The following is a 21,520-nucleotide window of genomic DNA, read 5'->3' as shown; positions in this document are numbered from 1 at the left end:
TATTTGAACAACGAAGCTAAAATTTGAATTCTGACTTCAAGTTTGGGGATACCTAAAGTGCTTTTATTTCTTAAAGGAGAAGTTCACTTTATTATTTGAGGCAAATCTGTATTTTGGATGTAAATGGCATGTTATAGAAGAATCCAGACACTTTTTGTTTTGTGCAATTTCACTTGGTTTTGAGCAACTTACCCCGACCAGTGATACACTTCCTCATAGTCGTTCTGAACCAAAGCTCAAAAAACATAACTTTAGAAATGGCAATGCTCTCAGTATAGTGATGCAGGTCTTTAGATGTTGTACACATGAAACTGTGTCATTCCGAATTTTATCTGCAACATTATATTCCATTTTGTACGACTTGAGTCATACTTTCTGTGTGTCCATAGGCGGGCTACACATAGATATCACAGCTGGAAAGGGGAAACAAAATGGAATATAACTTTGCAGATAAAGTTTGGAATGACACAATTTCATGTGTATAACATCTAAAGACCTGCATCACAATACTGACAGTGCTTCCGTTTCTAAAAATATGTATTTGGGTGTGTGTTTTTTTTGTTGTTGTTGCTTTTGTTAATGTTTTATCTAAATCCCTACACTGCAGAATGAGCATGAGAAAGTATATTGCTGGCAGGGGAAGTTTCTCAAAACAAAGTGAAATTGCAACAAACAAAAATGTTTGGACCCTTCTATAACATGCCATTTACATCCAAAATACAGATTTTGGTTTAAATAAAGTGAACTTCCTTAATGGTAAAACCGATATGTATGAAAATACCCCCAGATAAAAGGTGACATTCAGTAGTCACCTCATATTCAAAACTTGATCTCATATCCAAAATGCTGGAGTATAGACATTTAAAAATTTGCGTCACTGTCCAAATAGTGAAGGCTGTACGCTGAATGTTGACTAACAACTTGACACAATGGAATAATCTCTCAAAACCCAAATAATCTACAGACACAGTCAAGAGTTTTTTTTATTTAATTGCTATGCTCCTGTTGTACATTTTGGCTAGGTCTGAGTAAACAGTATAGTCTCTACAAAGTGAGAATCCCCTGCAGGACGGTTACCGCCTGGCCAGCGATATTGAGCCTGCCATCGTCCTGTAGCTCAAGCTCCAGCTCTCCACCACGGCTAGAGCACTGATAGGCTGTCACACAGGGGGGGAAATATAGTATGTTAGTGGCAGTTCTTCAAATTATTCCATTTACATGATTATTGACTGGATTTTACTGGACTCAAGATGTACCTGTCCACCAATATCTGTAAATGTATTGTTCTGTGCAATGGAATTTGACCTCCATGTTGCAATACTGTTTAGATTACCCACCCAGCATCTTTTTCTTGCCAAGTTTCTCTGACCAGTAGCCTGCAAGGACAGTATGCGCAGAGCCTAAAAAAAAATATTTAAAAAATATATATATTTGAATTAAAGGTTCTAAAGGCCTACAGAATAAAACTGGCCAATGTCCTCTGTTCTTACCAGTCACAGGGTCCTCAGGAACCCCGAACCAGGGGAAGAAGTTTCTGGAGTAGAAGTCATAGCCAGGCTGACAGCCAGGGTCTCCGATCATGGTGACAAGCAGACACCTAACCCTCCCGCCAGTGTCTACACGGAGCAGAACTGCTGGGTCTGGCCGCAGGGACGTGAGCACTGACCTATAACCCAAGACTCACTGTTTCAATCCCTTTCAGGTTAAGTTGCCCTTCCATCCTCTCCGTTTCCCAACAGCCCAGGGATAATGAATAATGAGTGCTTTTATTATATATTTTAAAAGTTACCTGTCACAACTGTCAGCAAGGCGCACCATTAGCATTTTTGTGGTGGCACAGAGGCACACTTCTTGAACTGGCTGGTCTCCCACAGCAGCCTGCACATACACATTCAGACTGTCACATCAAGTCTTATTCTTCACCAGAAATTATAGAAACAGTGGTAAGAAGGACGATGCACTTACTTTAACTATGTCTTTAAATTCTTTGAGACCCTGAGGATATTAATAAGCTTCAATTAGAACATTTAAAAAGTTACATTGATATGCAAAGGCTTTTATGCAATATTTATAATAGCATGTGCACTGAGTGCACAAAACATTAAGAACACCTGCTCTTTCCATGACAGACTGACCAGGTGAAAGCTATGATCCCTTATTGAGGTCATCTGTTAAATCCACTTCATTCAGTGTCAATGAAGGGGAGGAGACAAGTTAAAGAAGGATATGTAAGCCTTGAGACAACTGAGACATGGATTGTGTATGTGTGCCATTCATAGTGTGAATGGGCAAGACAAAAGTTAAATGCCTTTGAACGGGGTATGTAGTAGGTGCCAGGTGTACCGGTTTGTGTCAAGAACTGCAGCGCTGCTGGGTTTTTCACACTCAACAGTTTCTTGTGTGTATCAAGAATGGTCCACCACCCAAAGGACATCCAGCCAACTTGACACAACTGTGGGAAGCATTGGAGTCAACATGGGCCAGCATCCCTGTGGAACGCTTTCGACACCTTGTCCATACCCCGACGAATTGAGGCTGTTCTGAGGGCAAAAGGGGGTGCAAAAAAATACAAATATTTAACCTTTATTTAATTAGGCAAGTCTGTTAAGAACAAATTCTTATTCACAATGACGGCCTACAATATTAGGTAGGTGTTCCAAATGTTTGGTATACTCAGTGTATATAACATGCTGAACATGAATGTACCACATTGATTCCATCACCTACCACAGGAGTAGGTTTGTTCAGGGGGAAATCCATCACTATAGATTCCCCTTGTTGTCGCACATACAGCTCTCCACTCAATGTCTCAAAGACCACTGTTGAGTTGACATTTTCTAAAGGAAGGGGGTCGTGGGATAGAAACAGTTAATTGAATTGCAGTCTATACAGAAAGTGTGTACTTGTTGCAATTAGCTTGCTTACATGTGAGATACTGTATTATAAACTGGGTGGTTCGAGCCCTGAATGCCGATTGGCTGAAAGCAGTGGTATATGAGACCGTATACCACGGGTATGACAAAACATTTATTTGTACTGTTCTAATTATGTTTGTAACCAGTTTATAATAGCAATAAGGCACCTCATGGGTTTGTGGTATATGGCCAATATACCACGGCTAAAGGCAGTGTCCAGGCACTATACCACGGCTAAGGGCTGTATCCAGGCACTATACCACGGCTAAGGGCTGTATCCAGGCACTATACCACGGCTAAGGGCTGTATCCAGGCACTATACCACGGCTAAGGGCACTCCACGTTGACATACCACCCTTATTGTTTAATGTCGTCACTGTCATTCTTACTTTTTTTGTAAAACAGTACTGCAGCTGAAGCCAGGGTGGCATGGCCACACAGAGGAACCTCAGTGGTGGGGGTGAACCAACGCAAACGGAAGCGTGCTCCTTCAATACAACACATACAAGTTCCCATGTCAGTCATTTTAGGAAGTTGTGGTGAGTTGATTTACATGTTCTTTCCTCAATCCCCATCTACTCTCATTAACTCTTAGTTAATTGCAATAAAATAGATTACCAGCACAGAAAATTGTAAAAGTGGCATGTCTTTTTATATCGAATACATTTGTAAGTTTCAACTCTATTTCAGAATGTCCAAAAATAGATACCTGAGCTGAAGTCATCTTTTGAATTCAGCCGTATGATGAAGGCAGTCTCTGACAGGTTCATCTCAGCAGCAATGTTCTGGTACATATCATCCTGCAATTCCTTTGGTTGAGAACAGTCAACAGTATTTTTTTGCATGATTACATTGGTAATATACTGCTCCAAAACATAAAGGGAACACTTAAACAACACATCCTAGATCTGAATGAAAGAAATAATCTCATTAAATACTTTTTTCTTTACATAGTTGAATGTGCTGACAACAAAGTCACACAAAAACAATCAATGGAAATCCAATTTATCAACCCATGGAGGTCTGGATTTGGAGTCACACTCAAAATTAAAGTGGAACACCACACTACAGGCTGATTCAACTTTGATGTAATGTCCTTAAAACAAGTCAAAATGAGGCTCAGTAGTGTGTGTGGCCTCCACGTGCCTGTATGACCTCCCTACAATGCCTGGGCATACTCCTGATGAGGTGGCGGATGGTCTCCTGAGGGATCTCCTCCCAGACCTGGACTAAAGCATCCGCCAACCCCTGGACAGTCTGTGGTGCAACGTGGCATTGGTGGATGGAGCAAGACATGATGTCCCAGATGTGCTCAATTGGATTCAGGTCTGGGGAACGGGCGGGCCAGTCCATAGCATCAATGCCTTCCTCTTGCAGGAACTGCTGACACACTCCAGTCACATGAGGTCTAGCATTGTCTTGCATTAGGAGGAACCCAGGGCCAACCGCACCAGCATTTGGTCTCACAAGGGGTCTGAGGATCTCATCTCGGTACCTAATGGCAGTCAGATTACCTCTGGCGAGCACATGGAGGGCTGTGCGGCCCCCCAAAGAAATGCCACCCCACACCATGACTGACCCACCGCCAAACCGATCATGCTGGAGGATGTTGCAGGCAGCAGAACGTTCTCCACGGCGTCTCCAGACTCTGTCACGTGCTCAGTGTGAACCTGCTTTCATCTGTGAAGAGCACAGGGCGCCAGTGGCGAATTTACCAATCTTGGTGTTCTCTGGCAAATGCCAAACGTCCTGCACGGTCATTTTGCAGGGCTCTGGCAGTGCTTCTCCTGCTCCTCCTTGCACAAAGGCGGAGGTAGCAGTCCTGCTGCTGGGTTGTTGCCCTCCTACGGCCTCCTCCACGTCTCCGGATGTACTGGCCTGTCTCCTGGTAGCGCCTCCATGCTCTGGACACTACGCTGACAGACACAGCAAACCTTCTTGCCACAGCTCGCATTGATGTGCCATCCTGGATGAGCTGCACTACCTGAGCCACTTGTGTGGGTTGTAGACTCCGTCTCATGCTACCACTAGAGTGAAAGTGTAACCGAAGTGAAATGGCTAGTTAGTTAGCGGTGGTGCGCTAATAGCATTTCAATCAGTGACGTCACTCGCTCTGAGACTTGAAGTAGGGTTTCCCCTTGCGTTGCAAGGGCCATGGCTTTTGTGGCGCGATGGGTAACGATGCTTCGGTGGGTGTCAGTTGTTGATGTGTGCAAGGGTCCCTGGTTCGAGCCCGGGTTGGGGCGAAGAGAGGGATGGAACCAACACTGTTACAAAAGCACCACCAGCATTCAAAAGTGACCAAAACATCAGCCAGGAAGCATAGGAACTGAGAAGTGGTCTGTGGTCCCCACCTGCAGAACCACTCCTTTATTGGGGGTGTCTTGCTAATTGCCTATAATTTCCACCTGTTGTCTATTCCATTTGCACAACAGCATGTGAAATTTATTGTCAATCAGTGTTGCTTCCTAAGTGGACAGTTTGATTTCACAGAAGTGTGATTGACTTGGAGTTACATTGTGTTGTTTAAGTGTTCCCTTTATTTTTTTAAGCAGTGTATTTAAGTGTACCTGTGGTAAGATAACTTAAAGCAAATACTCATGTTGATTATTCAGCAATACATGAGCATATGCAATGACATGTAATCATGTATTATTTGCCCAAGTAGAAAAAAGTATACTTACATGTAAAAGCAGACAAACTGCTGCAGGATTTCCTTTGAATGGTAAGTTGGTAAACGCATCAACAGTGAATACTGGAATCTCCATTACTTACTAGAGTAGACCTGTGCTGATTTCACAGAGAAATGAAGAAGTTTAACAGCTGCACGCCTCTAAATAAACTTTAACCAGAGGGTGTATCGTTCCAAAAGTCTAAAGTCCATTGCTTCCTCTCATTTTCTTCGTCTGCACAGACTTGATAGGGCTGGCTTGACTAGACAATCTCCCCATAAGAATAGGCCCAAAATATTGCGCTTGCAGACCAGTGCAGGTGAAAAAGGTTAGGCAACTCTGGTCTAGTAGCGATCTTTATTTCATTGATGTGATAGAAACTGTAGGTAGGCATCTGCCCAGGGTAAATGTGTATTGTTTCAAAATCGTTGTAAAAAGGAGACGAGAGAACCACACCTAGACTATTTTGATCAGATATAGGCAGCAGTCCAAACTAGACAGCCCTCGGTCCTAAACCCTCGAATTACGTTTTACATCGTCAAATCTGAGTATACCTTATGTCCCTTGCCCAAGCGAGTGAGAGTGATGATTGGAGAGGCAATCTCCTTGGTGGAAATATTGAGCTTAAAACGTATTAAAGGTATTAATGTACCTAGCAAGCGAACATAGCTAGCTAAACCTAACGTAACTGTCAGGTAACTTAGCTAGCTAATGTTACAGTTACCCATAGCTGGCTAGCTAGTTTTATAGTTTGGGCATTTATTCCAATAAATGTCAGAATTCCAAAAAATATGTTTATGAAACTAGCTACGTTTTATATATATATATATATTTTTTTTTTAGAAAGCTACTTTTGTAATTTTGTCTGCCATGCCGAAAATGCAGTAACGTTGATGACATTTGAGACTTCCTGGACACCAGAGTTTGACACGTGACTATAGTTTGCATTGAATTGTGGGTCATATCAACCCCACAAGTGTTACAGTTCTCTTTTTCATTAACAACAAATCAATACAGAAAGTACATGAGGGAACACAAGTATATATAGATTATATACAATGGACAATTGAGCTAGGGGGTACAATATCACATTACACAAGAACTTTAAGGGACATACATACACTTAGAATTCTAACAGCTTTTTTGTTAGTAGAGTATTTAATTGTCTTAAAATACAGTTCAATTTCTTTTTGTAGGGTAAGAAAATTATTATTTTTTTATTTGTAAATTTACATTTGTGAATATGAAATTTGGCCAAAGGAACAATGAAATGAATTACATAAAAATGTTTCATCTTATTCCCATCGTAGGTAAAGAATCCAAGCGTACATCTCTCCACAATAGTGTTACACCTTCATAAAAGTGTTCAATTATAAATCTACTGATGTCTTGCCATCAGTTCTTTACTTGCTCCCTCGAGCTAAATCGGTTGTAAAATCGATGGCTGGGGGGGATAACGTTTGTGAATTGGACCTCCAATTAAGAGGGCAATCTAACTGCATCCGGTTTCGACGGTGATAACCCGAGGGGAAGTAGCTAGAGCAACGGCTGAGGGGTTAAAAATAACGTCTGCGTTTCAAACTCAAAGTAGACAGTCCGGTTTAAAACAGTGGCGTGTTCAGTTCGATTCAACGTTTGTTGCAATGTGACGGTTTGTACTGAACGACACGTTTCCCCAAAACGGCGTTGTTCTACAACAGTTTGGTGGGTACGTTGAAGTGTGGCCTGATCAATATGGGTGTGACCATTTGAAATCACATAACTCGTGCAGCCCACACCATACATAATCTCCACCTGGCCTACCATAATCACATCGTTCTTCAGATGGTCGTTTAGTACAGTACCGTTTCCGTTTAATAAAACGTTGCACAAAGTTTTATCGAACGAAACGCACCCCAGACGGAGACGCACATTATGATTGCGTTCCAGGTTGTGTTTTTTGCAGTCGGTCTGCACAGATTACTAATCGCTGTGTATTTTAGAAAATATCAGAATATGTTATTGCAATCTCGATGTACATCTCAGAAGATACAGTATCTGAATAATGGTTGTAATATCAATCAACATTGTTGTTATCCTACGCGCAGCGTGACGGTTCAAAAGACGGGCTAGAACACAACCACGTTGCCACACTGCCCGCTAAAATGATATGTTCTCGCGACATTACCTGCTGTGAACTGTCTGTCACCTGAGAAAAATGTAGACCATGTGCCGATTTTAGCATGTAAATATTGGTGAGGCTAACTCAAAACATTTTTTTTTAGATGCATGCCTGCAAAGCCTAGTTAAATAAAGTGTAAATAAAAAGCCACTACACAACACAAAATAATACATGAATTGCACTACAACGTGACAAACGTGCACACAAACTGTTAGGGCTTACATAAAGCTGTCCCAACAGCAGAGCTTTCTTTTCAGCACCATGTAGTGAATCCTTACCTCTGCTACACCGGGCTATCAGCAGAGCCTTGTCTGGCAGCAAAACTCAGCCTCATTTACTGCCTTTTAAAAAAACATAACTGATATGGCTGACTTGCTTAAAACAAATGTGGTTTCTACTGACAATGGAGATGTACAAACTATGGCATGAGGGGACAACGACCGTATAAGAGGCAATCTGTAATTTAGATTAAGACATTAATGAGCAAGCTAGGACGGACTTAGTCAAAATAACTATTTGTTCAGCACTTTTGAAATGTACAGCCATGGCCAAAAGATTTGAGAATGACACAAATATTAATTTCCTCAAAGTGTGCTGCTTCAGTGTCTTTAGATATTTTTGTCAGATGTTACTATGGAATACTGAAGTATAATTACAAGCATTTCATAAGTGTCAAAGGCTTTTATTGACAATTACATGAAGTTGATGGAAAAAGTCAATATTTGCAGTGTTGACCCTTCTTTTTCAAGACCTCTGCAATCCGCCCTGGCATGCTGTCAATTAACTTCTGGGCCACATCCTGACTGATGGCAGCCCATTCTTGCATAATCAATGCTTGGAGTTTGTCAGAATATGTGGGTTTTTGTTTGTCCACCCGCCTTTTGAGGATTGACCACAAGTTCTCAATGGGATTAAGGTCTGGGGAGTTTCCTGGCCATGGACCCAAAATATCGATGTTTTGTTCCCCAAGCCACTTAGTTATCACTTTTGCATTATGGCAAGGTGCTCCATCATGCTGGAAAAGGCATTGTTTGTCACCAAACTGTTCCTGGATGGTTGGGAGAATTTGCTCTCGGAGGATGTGTTGGTACCATTCTTTATTCATGGCTGTGTTATTAGGCAAAATTGTGAGTGAGCCCATTCCCTTGGCTGAGAAGCAACCCCACACATGAATGGTCTCAGGATGCTTTACTGTTGGCATGACACAGGACTGATGGTAGCGCTCACCTTGTATTCTCCGGACAAGCTTTTTTCCGGATGCCCCAAACAATCGGAAAGGGGATTCATCAGAGAAAATGACTTTACCCCAGTCCTCAGCAGTCCAATCCCTGTACCTTTTGCAGAATATCAGTCTGTCCCTGATGTTTTTCCTGGAGAAAAGTGGCTTCTTTGCTGCCCTTCTTGACACCAGGCCATCCTTCAAAAGTCTTCGCCTCACTGTGCGTGCAGATGCACTCACACCTGCCTGCTGTCATTCCTGAGCAAGCTCTGTACTGGTGGTGCCCCAATCCCCCAGCTGAATCAACTTTGAAAGTAGTTTTATCTTCAAAGCAAGTTTATCAGGTTACACTTGAACCTGTTGTTATAGGGGACAAGCTAACTAATACTATATTTACATAAGGCGCAGGCATTAGGTCTATGTCTTAGGCAAGGCTAGATTAATTAAATTAACTGGTTTTATTCAAACTTTTATTCATTGCCTTTGCTTCTAGCTATGCACCTTATGGAAGAAACACCACACGCAGGAATGAGACACCTCTATATGTTAACAGCCTTTTAATACTGCATCATGATGAAAGTGCAAAACAAAACCTGCTGCAATATTAGCAGATTATGGGAAAGATGTGCCATATTTTTACTGCGATTGCTTAAATACATTTTATATTTCCTTGCCCCTCTAAATCTATAATTAAGGCATATGTTTGACCCCAACTATATGGCTTAGATAAAGTTGCCCATTTGAAATCATGCAGTGTCTTGTCTGCTGATGTTCTCCATATGGCTGTTACCCCATGTTATGTTCTTGTCATAACTCGAACTGGATTTACATCCATTCAGGTACATAGAAATCTTTAAGAGCAGCCGGAATGAAATCCAGGCTTACTATGAGATCCCCAGAAGGTTGATGAGGCAGAGACCCAGTCCCTACGACAGACCCATGATGGGCGAGGTGGGTTCTTCCCTGGGCCAGCCTGAGGGGGTGCTCTTTTGGACCATATGCGTGGAGGCGGCTGCTACGCTGGGGGTATGTATGTTCAGTAGTTTTGGTTAGTGAAGTCAATTTAGTGTTTGAGAATGGACTGTATTGAGGATGGCTAATGGACTGACAAGCTGATCATTGATTCCCCATTCTCTCTCTGTCTGTTCACATAGGATTTGGCGGATGACAACTACAATGGCTTCAGTAATTACTGTTTTCTAATGGAATATTTGATGACCGAATTAAGGGCGATAGAGGAAGAGGTACGATATGCTCGATAGAGGAAAAGGTAAGATATGCTCTTTTCTTTGTAACGTCAGACAGATAGTGTTCCTGAAATTCCTTCTCAAATACATGAACTCCTTTATCTCTGTGATTGCAGCTATAGGTGGCCATGGCTACGCTGGTGCAGGTGACACTAGCTCCCACAGCGGTCATTTTGTACGTGAGGAGCCTGCCTTTCCGTGCCACTGAGGGAGACATAGCCAATGTAAGAGTCACGTTTCTCTAGCACCCATAATCACTCCCATTCCTTTTTCCAATGATGTCAACACGTTAAAAGATCATATTCACAGTACAATTATGTAACTCTAATTTGTACAATCATGATGTTTGTATCAGGCCCTTATTCTTTGGTGTGTGTGACCTTTTGGTTTAGTTCTCACTATTGATTCCTGTGAGTTCATATAGACGTTGGACCCAATGGAAAAGCCACAGACCAGGCCAATGTTGAGTTTTGGTCTCATGAAGATGCTGTTTCAGCCAGGTCAAAGGACAAGAATCACATGCGTACGTGGATCTCTAAGTCTCTTAACTATTGCCCCGTTATGATAACCATTACATAAATAATTGTATGAGTTTTTTTTGTTCTGCAGAACATTGATATATTGAGCTCTTCTTAAACTCAACTGCTAGTGGAGCATCTAAAATGGGTAAATACTTTCCATCATCTCTGATACCATCATCTGCCTGTATTTCAGAAAACACACAGATGACAATGGTTGAATAAATGTTATTAATTTCTGGATTTATTTCTTTTTTGGTTTTAGGCCGTGGTGGTGGTTTCTATGGTAGCTCAAGAGGGAGTGGCCTGAGGGGGATGTTCTAAAACGGAGTTAACTAAACCTTGAAGTCTTGAAGATTGAATTTGAATGTTTTCACGTTCATGAAAAGTACCTACTTAGAATATTTTCCTGTCTCAGAGTGGTATATAAAAAAATTGATGTATACAGTATCAGTCAAAATTTTGGACACACCTACTCCTTCCAGGGATTTTCTTTATTTGTTCTACAATGTAGAATAATAGTGAAGACATCAACACTATGAAACAACACATATGGAATCATGTAGTAACTAAAGAAAGTGTTAAACAAATCAAAATATATTTGAGATTCTTCAAAGTAGCCACCCTTTATTTAATAAAATGCATACAGATAATGATCCAACATGAGAAAATGGGTTATCAGTGAGCTGTTTCTGATTTGATAAGCCAATGAATGTGGTTGTGTTTTGATCAGCTAGCTAGCTAAAATAAAGTTATACCAGTCAGATGAGCGCTAACATTGGCTTGCTAGCTAACCAACAAGCGAGGAAACCTAGATATATTTTGCGAAGGAAGGTTTTTCATAAGGCTTAAGTCGGTGTAAACTGCTGTTACACAGAAACTTGTGTGTAAGAGCACAAACAAATATGCACAACTTGGCTGCTATGATAGCCAGTTAACTAGGTTAGCTAGCTATGTAACATTAGCTTATGTTATGTTCGAATCCAGGCTGCATCACATCCGGCCGTGATTGGGAGTCCCATTGGGCGGCACACAATTGGTCCAGCGTCGTCCGGGTTTGGCCGGGGTAGGCCATCATTGTAAATAAGAATTTGTTCTTAACGGACTTGCCTAGTTAAATAAAATAAATATGTATGGCCAGTTCATGCACTAGATAGTTTCCCAAAGTTTGGTGTTGCTTTGAACCTGTCACAATGCATGCAAATGGCATTGCAAAACTAGCTAGGCTACTCGAGGTAGCCAGATTTGAGATGGGACAAACATTGTTTACACTTCAACTAGCTATGCTAACGTTGCATTCCCTCAACACAAACAATAGGCAAGAAAACAAAAAGCAGTTAGCTAGCTATGTTGAACCGTATAGTCATTGGTTGAACCCCAAACACTACAGTGTGCAAATATGCAGCCAATTTACCAGACTGACAGCATCGCTATTTCAAACATCCCAAATAAATTCTAGCTTCTCTCCTGCCTTCTTGACATTATAATCCACATTTGCGCTGACTGATCAACTGTCAAGTTACTACCTGGAAATATGTAGTAGCCATTAACAAGTAAACTGGGGAGAGGGGGGATTCCCCTGGAAATGTTTAGATATTTCCTAATGTTCACTCAGTTAAATTATTCAGTACTTTGAGAGTCACTTACAAGAATTGTGCTTATCCCAAAAATTGTTAACATAGTTTTAGCTTAAAAGCACCAACGAGGGTCATTTTTAATGATTGCAAAGAGACACTGTCAAGCAGTAACACTTATTTTTATTAACCTTTCGTAACAAATGGTTTAAATTCCCTAAAATAAATAATATTTTAACGTGTAGTTAAATTTTGTTTTAAAATATATGTTTTTGAACAGATATTTTGATCTTCATCCATAGCCACTTGTTATGAACATGTCTGTTATTCATTCAAAGTGTTTATGTGGTACTCAAAGGCTGAGAAATTTGAAATGTAGCTAATCTGACATACCGGTACAACCTAAGATGGCCACCGGTAACAGAAAATTTGTATACAATTGGGTCCACATTTTCAGCTCCGACACTTCAATTTTTAGAACATCATTTGAAGTGCAAATTACAAAAAAAAGACACCTTTTGCATGTGGAAATGTTGTATAATTACTTTAGGTGTAAAAAAAAAAAACATGGAAATTAAACAACATTTTCAGTGAAACGCAGGCATTTGTCTGTGGCCGAAAAAGAAATTCACATGAGCACCACAATGCCTACTTCACCAATGCTCTAATAAGGTTATCCAGCACACAGCTTTGACCCACTACAGTAGTTTTGAATCCCAAGTAACCTGTCTATATGTTGTTTGAAGTACAATAGACCAACATAGCTACTGTAGTAGGTCAAAGCTGTCTGCTGGAACCCCTTGGTAGAGCATCACTGAAGCATTGTGCTGCTCATGTTCATTTACTTTTTTGGCTTCAGACCAATGCCTACTTCTCACAACCCAACCTGAACCTTTAAAACCACACAGTATTACAACCCAACCTGAGCCTGTCTTTAAGACACAGGCAAGAAGTAGAAAGGGAAATATGCTAACCTGCTTTACCAAAAACAAACAAGTAAAGTGTGTTGTACAGTAATCTCTCAGAGAGACTAACATGTGAGGTTTTCTGTTCTGGGTTGCTGAGACTGGTAGGACTGTATCGGACTTAGAAATATCAGCTTTTCTAAATAGTTTATTGTAGTGACTTTCAGTAAAAATATTGTGCACACAACTGATAGTGTATTATAGTGAAAACCCTAATCTGATCGCACTTATAGACAATGCAACTTTTAAAGACAATTTCACCGCATTTGCAGATGGCATTAATGGTAAACGTTTCATATGTTGGCTGTATTAAAAATGACCTTTAAAATGTCAAGCACGCTATAACGCGGATCTACCACAGATCGGATTGAATCACACCCCCTTCTTGGTTACATCAGATCTTCAATGAGGTTGTAATTAAATCCCCAAACAATACAAGTCAATTGATAGATATACTGTATATTGATGTCATAATACTGTAAATACTTCAGTGCAGAGCCTTATAGCTCAATATTTCAGTATAAGTATCTGTTTCATTATAAATCACATGGTCTGTTGAGGGCAGTGTCTTGGTTTGAAGCCAGTCAGTCACAACCAACTGTCACTTCCTTCAGCCTTCAGTTACAGTGTCTGACTAATACTGTGTTTATCATAGCCCATCTAATCTTACGACTGTAAACCCACGGTAGGCAGTGTTCGAGAGCATCAAAACTGTGATGTATCGTGTAAATTGTGACTGATGGATCTACAAATAATATTGGAGTAGTTATTTATGATACAAAGTGATTTGTATATCAGTCAGACTGGACTCTGCTTTAAAGTCGGCTGCTATGTGTTAATAGGCCATGTTACATGATTTCTGTCCTGTGGTTTATTGAATGTGTAGAACCACACAGACAGTGATGTGCTAGTCTGTCTCTAAGCATGTTGTGGGTGTGATCATTCAGTATCCCTGTCCTCTTCAGTGTACCAACTGTCCTCTTCTTCGTACACGACCTCTATATCATGCGGCTCCACTAACTGGCAACGTTTGATGACATCACTCTGTGAACTCTGGGGTCATGTGTAGTCTGAGTAGGTCCTGACCCCTTCTGATCACCATGGTGATGCTGTCGCTGGTCCTCACTGCATTGTAAATCTCCTCTGACGTGTTCACCTTGGTGCCGTTGATCTCCAACACAATGTCACCTGGCTTCATACCTGCCCTGTGGAGGGTTATAACGACACTGTCACCTAGCTTCATGCCTGCCCTGTGGAGGGTTATAACGACACTGTCACCTAGCTTCATGCCTGCCCTGTGGAGGGTTATAACGACACTGTCACCTAGCTTCATGCCTGCCCTGTGGAGGGTTATAACGACACTGTCACCTAGCTTCATGCCTGCCCTGTGGAGGGTTATAACGACACTGTCACCTAGCTTCATGCCTGCCCTGTGGAGGGTTATAACGACACTGTCACCTAGCTTCATGCCTGCCCTGTGGAGGGTTATAACGACACTGTCACCTAGCTTCATGCCTGCCCTGTGGAGGGTTATAACGACACTGTCACCTAGCTTCATGCCTGCCCTGTGGAGGGTTATAACGACACTGTCACCTAGCTTCATGCCTGCCCTGTGGAGGGTTATAACGACACTGTCACCTAGCTTCATGCCTGCCCTGTGGAGGGTTATAACGACACTGTCACCTAGCTTCATGCCTGCCCTGTGGAGGGTTATAACGACACTGTCACCTAGCTTCATGCCTGCCCTGTGGAGGGTTATAACGACACTGTCACCTAGCTTCATGCCTGCCCTGTGGAGGGTTATAACGACACTGTCACCTAGCTTCATGCCTGCCCTGTGGAGGGTTATAACGACACTGTCACCTAGCTTCATGCCTGCCCTGTGGAGGGTTATAACGACACTGTCACCTAGCTTCATACCTGCCCTGGAATGTTTTTGAAATATACCTTTACAGTGCATTCCACATTCGTTCATTCTTAAGTGTATTTCACCGACGCATGAAGAAAGAATAAACAATGTACACATCACAGTTGAATTGAATATGGAGACCTCATACGGACATTACACGGTGCTCACCTGTTGGCTGGAGAGCCCATGATGACCCGGTGGATCATGATCCCGTAAGTGACATCAGGGAAGGAGGGATCCCTCAGCTTCAACTCGGCAATGATACTGCAACAGAATAGATATCCAACTATGACTAAATCCTCCACTGTCATACATCCTACCCCAGGTAGGTGATAGCTTTCCTGTTAACTCAGGTGCAGCGCAATAGCTGTCATATGACCTTTACCTTGGAGTCAGGGTCAGCATCATGACACCAATGTATCTCCGCTTGGTGTCCAACACCCCCAACCGAGACTCTAGGAGAGACAATCACAAAAACCAACACTTCCAAGAAGTGCAAATAACTTCAAGGTAGGGGGTCTATGGTCTTATTAGCCTGGTCTCAGACCTGTTAGTGGTGTCTGACTTAGGCGTATTGTCACACCATGACCATAGGAGCCAACATAGGAATTGGCAGGACAGCACAAACAGATCTGGGACCAGGCTATGGTCCTTCGTCAGCACGGTAAAGTAACTCACTCTTCTTGTCAGAGGCTTGGTTCAGGAAGTGTTTGACGTGATCCGAGGGGATCGCGAAGGAGATCCCTGCCGTCACCTTCATGGTGTTGATGCCGATCACCTCACCATCCAGATTAATCAGAGGCCCTCCAGAGTTCCCAAACTGCAAGACAGAACAATCCAGAAGCATTATTGATCATGTCATACATTAGGAGAACATAACGCTTTACTCTTACTAGATTTAATTTTGCAGATAGGGGCTTGTGATGTGTGGTTGTTCCTTACAAGCTGGACACACCGATTGTACATTCATCTGGATAAGACTGTCTACTAAATTACTACTGGCAATTAGTTCACATCCATGACCAGACCAGTGGAGTTACGTCGAAGGCAGTGGACCACAATGCTTTACTAGCAGGCCAGGGTCACAGTCAATGCTTTACTAGCAGGCCAGGGTCACAGTCAATGCTTTACTAGCAGGCCAGGGTCACAGTCAATGCTTTACTAGCAGGCCAGGGTCACAGTCAATGCTTTGCTTTACTAGCAGGCCAGGGTCACAGTCAATGCTTTACTATACTAGCAGGCCAGGGTCACAGTCAATGCTTTACTATACTAGCAGGCCAGGGTCACAGTCAATGCTTTACTATACTAGCAGGCCAGGGTCACAGTCAATGCTTTACTATACTAGCAGGCCAGGGTCACAGTCAATGCTTTACTATACTAGCAGGCCAGGGTCACAGTCAATGCTTTACTATACTAGCAGGCCAGGGTCACAGTCAATGCTTTACTATACTAGCAGGCCAGGGTCACAGTCAATGCTTTACTAGCAGGCCAGGGTCACAGTCAATGCTTTACTATACTAGCAGGCCAGGGTCACAGTCAATGCTTTACTATACTAGCAGGCCAGGGTCACAGTCAATGCTTTACTATACTAGCAGGCCAGGGTCACAGTCAATGCTTTACTATACTAGCAGGCCAGGGTCACAGTCAATGCTTTACTATACTAGCAGGCCAGGGTCACAGTCAATGCTTTACTATACTAGGAGGCCAGGGTCACAGTCAATGCTTTACTATACTAGCAGGCCAGGGTCACAGTCAATGCTTTACTATACTAGCAGGCCAGGGTCACAGTCAATGCTTTACTATACTAGCAGGCCAGGGTCACAGTCAATGCTTTACTATACTAGCAGGCCAGGGTCACAGTCAATGCTTTACTATACTAGCAGGCCAGGGTCACAGTCAATGCTTTACTATACTAGCAGGCCAGGGTCACAGTCAATGCTTTACTATACTAGCAGGCCAGGGTCACAGTCAATGCTTTACTAGCAGGCCAGGGTCACAGTCAATGCTTTACTAGCAGGCCAGGGTCACAGTCAATGCTTTACTAGCAGGCCAGGGTCACAGTCAATGCTTTACTAGCAGGTTAGGGTTACTGTAAACAGACCAGGGTACTCACATCGATGGCAGCGTCTGTCTGGATATAGTCCATGTTGGGTTTGGACAGACCCAGCTCCTTGCTGCCCCGCTGGACTGAGGAGACGATACCTGACGTGATGGTGTTCCTCAGGGCAAATGGGCTGCCCATGGCAACCACAAACTCGCCCTGACGCACATCCGACGACAGCCCCAGAGAGAGTGTAGGGAGAGGGTGCTAGAGAGGAGAGAGACACAGTTAGAGGGTAGGCAGAGGGGGCTACAGAGAGGACATAGACAGAGGGTGCTATAGAGATGGAGAGGGTGATACAAAGAGGAGAGGGTAGGGAGAGGGTGCTAGAGGAGAGGGTGCTACAGAGAGGACATAGACAGAGGGTGCTATAGAGATGGAGAGGGTGATACAAAGAGGAGAGGGTAGGGAGAGGGTGCTAGAGGAGAGGGTGCTACAGAGAGGACATAGACAGAGGGTGCTATAGAGATGGAGAGGGTGATACAAAGAGGAGAGGGTGCTACAGAGAGGAGAGAGAGACGGAGAGGGTGCTGCAGAGAGGAGAGGGTGCTAAAGAAAGGAGAGAGACGGAGAGGGTGCTACAGAGAGGAGAGAGACGGAGAGGGTGCTACAGAGAGGAGAGAGACGGAGAGGGTGCTGCAGAGAGGAGAGAGAGAGACGGAGAGGGTGCTGCAGAGAGGAGAGAGAGACGGAGAGGGTGCTACAGAGAGGAGAGAGAGAGACGGAGAGGGTGCTGCAGAGAGGAGAGAGAGAGACGGAGAGGGTGCTACAGAGAGGAGAGAGACGGAGAGGGTGCTACAGAGAGGAGAGAGACGGAGAGGGTGCTGCAGAGAGGAGAGAGAGACGGAGAGGGTGCTACAGAGAGGAGAGAGAGACGGAGAGGGTGCTACAGAGAGGAGAGAGAGACGGAGAGGGTGCTGCAGAGAGGAGAGAGAGAGACGGAGAGGGTGCTGCAGAGAGGAGAGGAGAGAGAAGGAGAGGGTGCTGCAGAGAGGAGAGAGAGAGACGGAGAGGGTGCTACAGAGAGAGAGACGGAGAGGGTGCTACAGAAAGAGAGACGGAGAGGGTGCTACAGAGAGGAGAGAGAGAGACGGAGAGGGTGCTACAGAGAGGAGAGAGAGAGACGGAGAGGGTGCTACAGAGAGGAGAGAGAGAGACGGAGAGGGTGCTACAGAGAGGAGAGAGAGAGACGGAGAGGGTGCTACAGAGAGGAGAGAGAGACGGAGAGGGTGCTACAGAGAGGAGAGAGAGACGGAGAGGGTGCTGCAGAGAGGAGAGAGAGACGGAGAGGGTGCTACAGAGAGGAGAGAGAGAGACGGAGAGGGTGCTGCAGAGAGGAGAGAGAGACGGAGAGGGTGCTGCAGAGAGGAGAGAGAGAGACGGAGAGGGTGCTGCAGAGAGGAGAGAGAGAGACGGAGAGGGTGCTGCAGAGAGGAGAGAGAGAGACGGAGAGGGTGCTACAGAGAGAGAGAGAGAAGGAGAGGGTGCTGCAAAGAGGAGAGAGAGAGACGGAGAGGGTGCTACAGAGAGAGAGAGAGAAGGAGAGGGTGCTACAGAGAGAGAGAGAGAAGGAGAGGGTGCTACAGAGAGGAGAGAGAGAGACGGAGAGGGTGCTGCAGAGAGAGAGACGGAGAGGGTGCTGCAGAGAGGAGAGAGAGACGGAGAGGGTGCTACAGAGAGAGAGAAGGAGAGGGTGCTGCAGAGAGGAGAGGGTGCTACAGAGAGAGAGAGAGAAGGAGAGGGTGCTACAGAGAGAGAGACGGAGAGGGTGCTACAGAGAGAGAGAAGGAGAGGGTGCTACAGAGAGAGAGAAGGAGAGGGTGCTACAGAGAGAGAGAGAGAAGGAGAGGGTGCTACAGAGAGAGACGGAGAGGGTGCTACAGAGAGAGAGAAGGAGAGGGTGCTACAGAGAGAGAGAAGGAGAGGGTGCTACAGAGAGAGAGAAGGAGAGGGTGCTGCAGAGAGGAAGAAGGAGAGGGTGCTGCAGAGAGGAGAGAGAGAGACGGAGAGGGTGCTGCAGAGAGGAGAGAGAGAGACGGAGAGGGTGCTGCAGAGAGGAGAGAGACGGAGAGGGTGCTACAGAGAGGAGAGAGACGGAGAGGGTGCTACAGAGAGGAGAGAGACGGAGAGGGTGCTACAGAGAGGAGAGAGACGGAGAGGGTGCTGCAGACAGGAGAGAGAGAGACGGAGAGGGTGCTGCAGAGAGGAGAGAGAGAGACGGAGAGGGTGCTACAGAGAGGAGAGAGAGACGGAGAGGGTGCTACAGAGAGGAGAGAGACGGAGAGGGTGCTGCAGACAGGAGAGAGAGAGACGGAGAGGGTGCTGCAGAGAGGAGAGAGAGAGACGGAGAGGGTGCTACAGAGAGGAGAGAGAGACGGAGAGGGTGCTACAGAGAGGAGAGAGACGGAGAGGGTGCTGCAGAGAGGAGAGAGAGAGACGGACCGAGGGGGTAGGGTGAGTGTCATGTCTCAATCATAACCTTGTCTTACCTGGGCATTGATTTTTATAGTGGCTATGTCTGCCACCTGATCAACGTCTTGCACAGTGGCGTTATACGTCTCCCCATTGGTTAGCTTGACCCGGACTCCTCTCTTATTGGCCACTACATGGGCATTGGTGACTATGAGCCCATCACTGCTGACAATGAACCCAGAACCGTTGGAGATGGGGACTTCCCGACCGGAGAACGGGTGCCTGTCAGTATCATAGTTCAACATTATATGTTACGTTATTGTTCATAATGGACATTTAGAACTGGATGGAGAGCAATTGTTGGTCAGGGTTTATCATCAACTTGGTCTCAGATCTGTATGTGCTCTTGCCAACATTGCCAATCCAAACATGACATGATAATCGGTGACAAGGAGTTGATACGATAGCACAAACGGGACTGGCACTATTGTATTTTATTATCAAAACAAACTAGCCTATCAAAGCGGTCATGTGATCTTACCGGCCGACGATTTCAATATATACGACAGCGGGCGTAGATTTTTCCACCACATCCGCAATGAAGTTGAACTTGAATCGTGGACTGTCGGGTTTAAAAGGAGAGGCACAGTGGGCTGATGGCAAGACACGTTCTAGGATGGAATCACAAAGTAAATCTCTCCTCTCACAAACTTTGTCCTCCTCGTCCCCTCTGAAATGCAGAAGTGCCGCACTACCGAGTCCCAACCCAACAGCGACTGACTTGAGGAGAGTAGTCCGCTCTGAGCCACTGTCCCTGCCGCCTCCTGCGCTACAAATGGTCGGAACATTGTTGGCATGACGGGTGTTTGCATCTCCCGTTGAGTGCTGTTTGTAACCGACAGAAGCACCGGAAACTCGTCCTAGTGTTCGCTCGTTCAAAATGTTACATTTTCGGAGATATTCCCCAGTGTACCTCTTGATTATCCAGAAGAGCGGACGATTGACATGTGTTGACATGTTGTTGCATCAGTCAGAATGCAGTGAAATAACTTTTACAACAAATTCAACAATTCACACTCCTTTCTTGACCATATGGATCTACAACGCTTTCTGACCTTAGTAACCTACGGATTTATAAAAACGTAATCATAAAACAATAAAAACTGTGGCTACTGTCTAGATCCACGTACCAGCTATCGGACCACGAACTAACTAGGTCGAAAAAATAACCAGCGTCTCGTCAGTAACACACAAAAAAAGTACTTCCGGGTCACAGAATTATAGAAACGTTCTAAATAAAAGCCCCGCACGTAATAATAGAAGTGTCAACCTGTATTTATTCATAAAATATGAAAAATTATTATCTTAACATTAACAATGATTCATATTTGTTCATATTTAAGTGACATTTGAATTACATTTGGGTTTTAAAACATGTTCCAAAGTCAAATAAATGCCCCCAATGCAATACAGTGTATATAACATTAATATAGGCTTATAGAGAACTATTCTAGGTGCCGATGTAAGTGGAGTTGGGATTGCTCACTAGGGTCTGTGGAATCTATAGTGGTATTTCATGAGGGACTGAGGTCTAAATGCCCAGCAATACTTTCTACTCCACCCACTCTATTCACTGCAATGCAGGCCTATATGTGATTAGTTACTTCAACAACACAACATAAACGGTGAACTGGCAGACCTGTTAACAACCTAGATTAACCTAATGATGAGCCAGTTGAGCCTTTTTGCACATTTAAAATCAGTAATTATCTTTAGTTCAGATTTTCCCCCATGTAGTTATATATTTTTTTACATAATAACATTATG

General features: G+C 43.9%; 2 protein-coding genes and 1 long non-coding RNA gene across 6 annotated transcripts; 1 reads left to right on the top strand and 2 right to left on the bottom strand.

Annotated features, from left to right (window-relative positions):
• Positions 1-959: 959 nt before the first annotated feature.
• LOC115201643 (phenazine biosynthesis-like domain-containing protein 2) lies at positions 960-6,319 on the bottom strand. Of its 2 annotated transcripts, XM_029765443.1 has the most exons (9): positions 5,600-6,313; positions 3,625-3,724; positions 3,305-3,403; positions 2,728-2,837; positions 1,966-1,995; positions 1,790-1,878; positions 1,491-1,666; positions 1,338-1,400; positions 960-1,157 (listed from the first exon to the last, which is right to left on the bottom strand). In XM_029765443.1, the coding sequence occupies exons 1-9, from the start codon at positions 5,681-5,683 to the stop codon at positions 1,045-1,047; spliced, it is 864 nt and encodes a 287-aa protein (XP_029621303.1). In that variant the 5' UTR covers positions 5,684-6,313; the 3' UTR covers positions 960-1,044. The 2 variants fall into 2 exon arrangements, with proteins under 2 accessions (XP_029621303.1, XP_029621304.1); XM_029765444.1 differs by lacking the exon at positions 3,305-3,403 and having other exon boundaries at positions 5,600-6,319.
• LOC115201645 (uncharacterized) lies at positions 3,370-11,179 on the top strand. Of its 3 annotated transcripts, none has more exons than XR_003879782.1 (7): positions 3,370-3,454; positions 9,807-9,993; positions 10,122-10,237; positions 10,331-10,438; positions 10,639-10,737; positions 10,824-10,880; positions 10,998-11,179. It is a non-coding gene; the product is annotated as an uncharacterized LOC115201645 (long non-coding RNA). The 3 variants fall into 3 exon arrangements; XR_003879780.1 differs by having other exon boundaries at positions 10,607-10,737; XR_003879781.1 differs by having other exon boundaries at positions 3,385-3,454; positions 9,815-9,993; positions 10,607-10,737.
• Positions 11,180-12,469: 1,290 nt separating this feature from the next.
• On the bottom strand, positions 12,470-20,950 carry LOC115201642 (serine protease HTRA2, mitochondrial). The gene is made up of 7 exons (XM_029765442.1): positions 20,235-20,950; positions 19,771-19,975; positions 17,294-17,488; positions 15,859-16,000; positions 15,566-15,635; positions 15,349-15,444; positions 12,470-14,476 (listed from the first exon to the last, which is right to left on the bottom strand). Exons 1-7 carry the CDS (start codon positions 20,708-20,710, stop codon positions 14,311-14,313), a joined length of 1,350 nt encoding a protein of 449 aa, XP_029621302.1. The 5' UTR covers positions 20,711-20,950; the 3' UTR covers positions 12,470-14,310.
• Positions 20,951-21,520: the final 570 nt, after the last annotated feature.

The sequence above is a fragment of the Salmo trutta genome, chromosome 10, assembly GCF_901001165.1.
Source record: "Salmo trutta chromosome 10, fSalTru1.1, whole genome shotgun sequence".
In the NCBI taxonomy this organism is placed as follows: Eukaryota; Metazoa; Chordata; class Actinopteri; order Salmoniformes; family Salmonidae; genus Salmo; species Salmo trutta.
The sequence above is the reverse complement of the archived record's forward strand: the minus strand, read 5'-3'. Positions and strand labels throughout refer to the sequence as shown.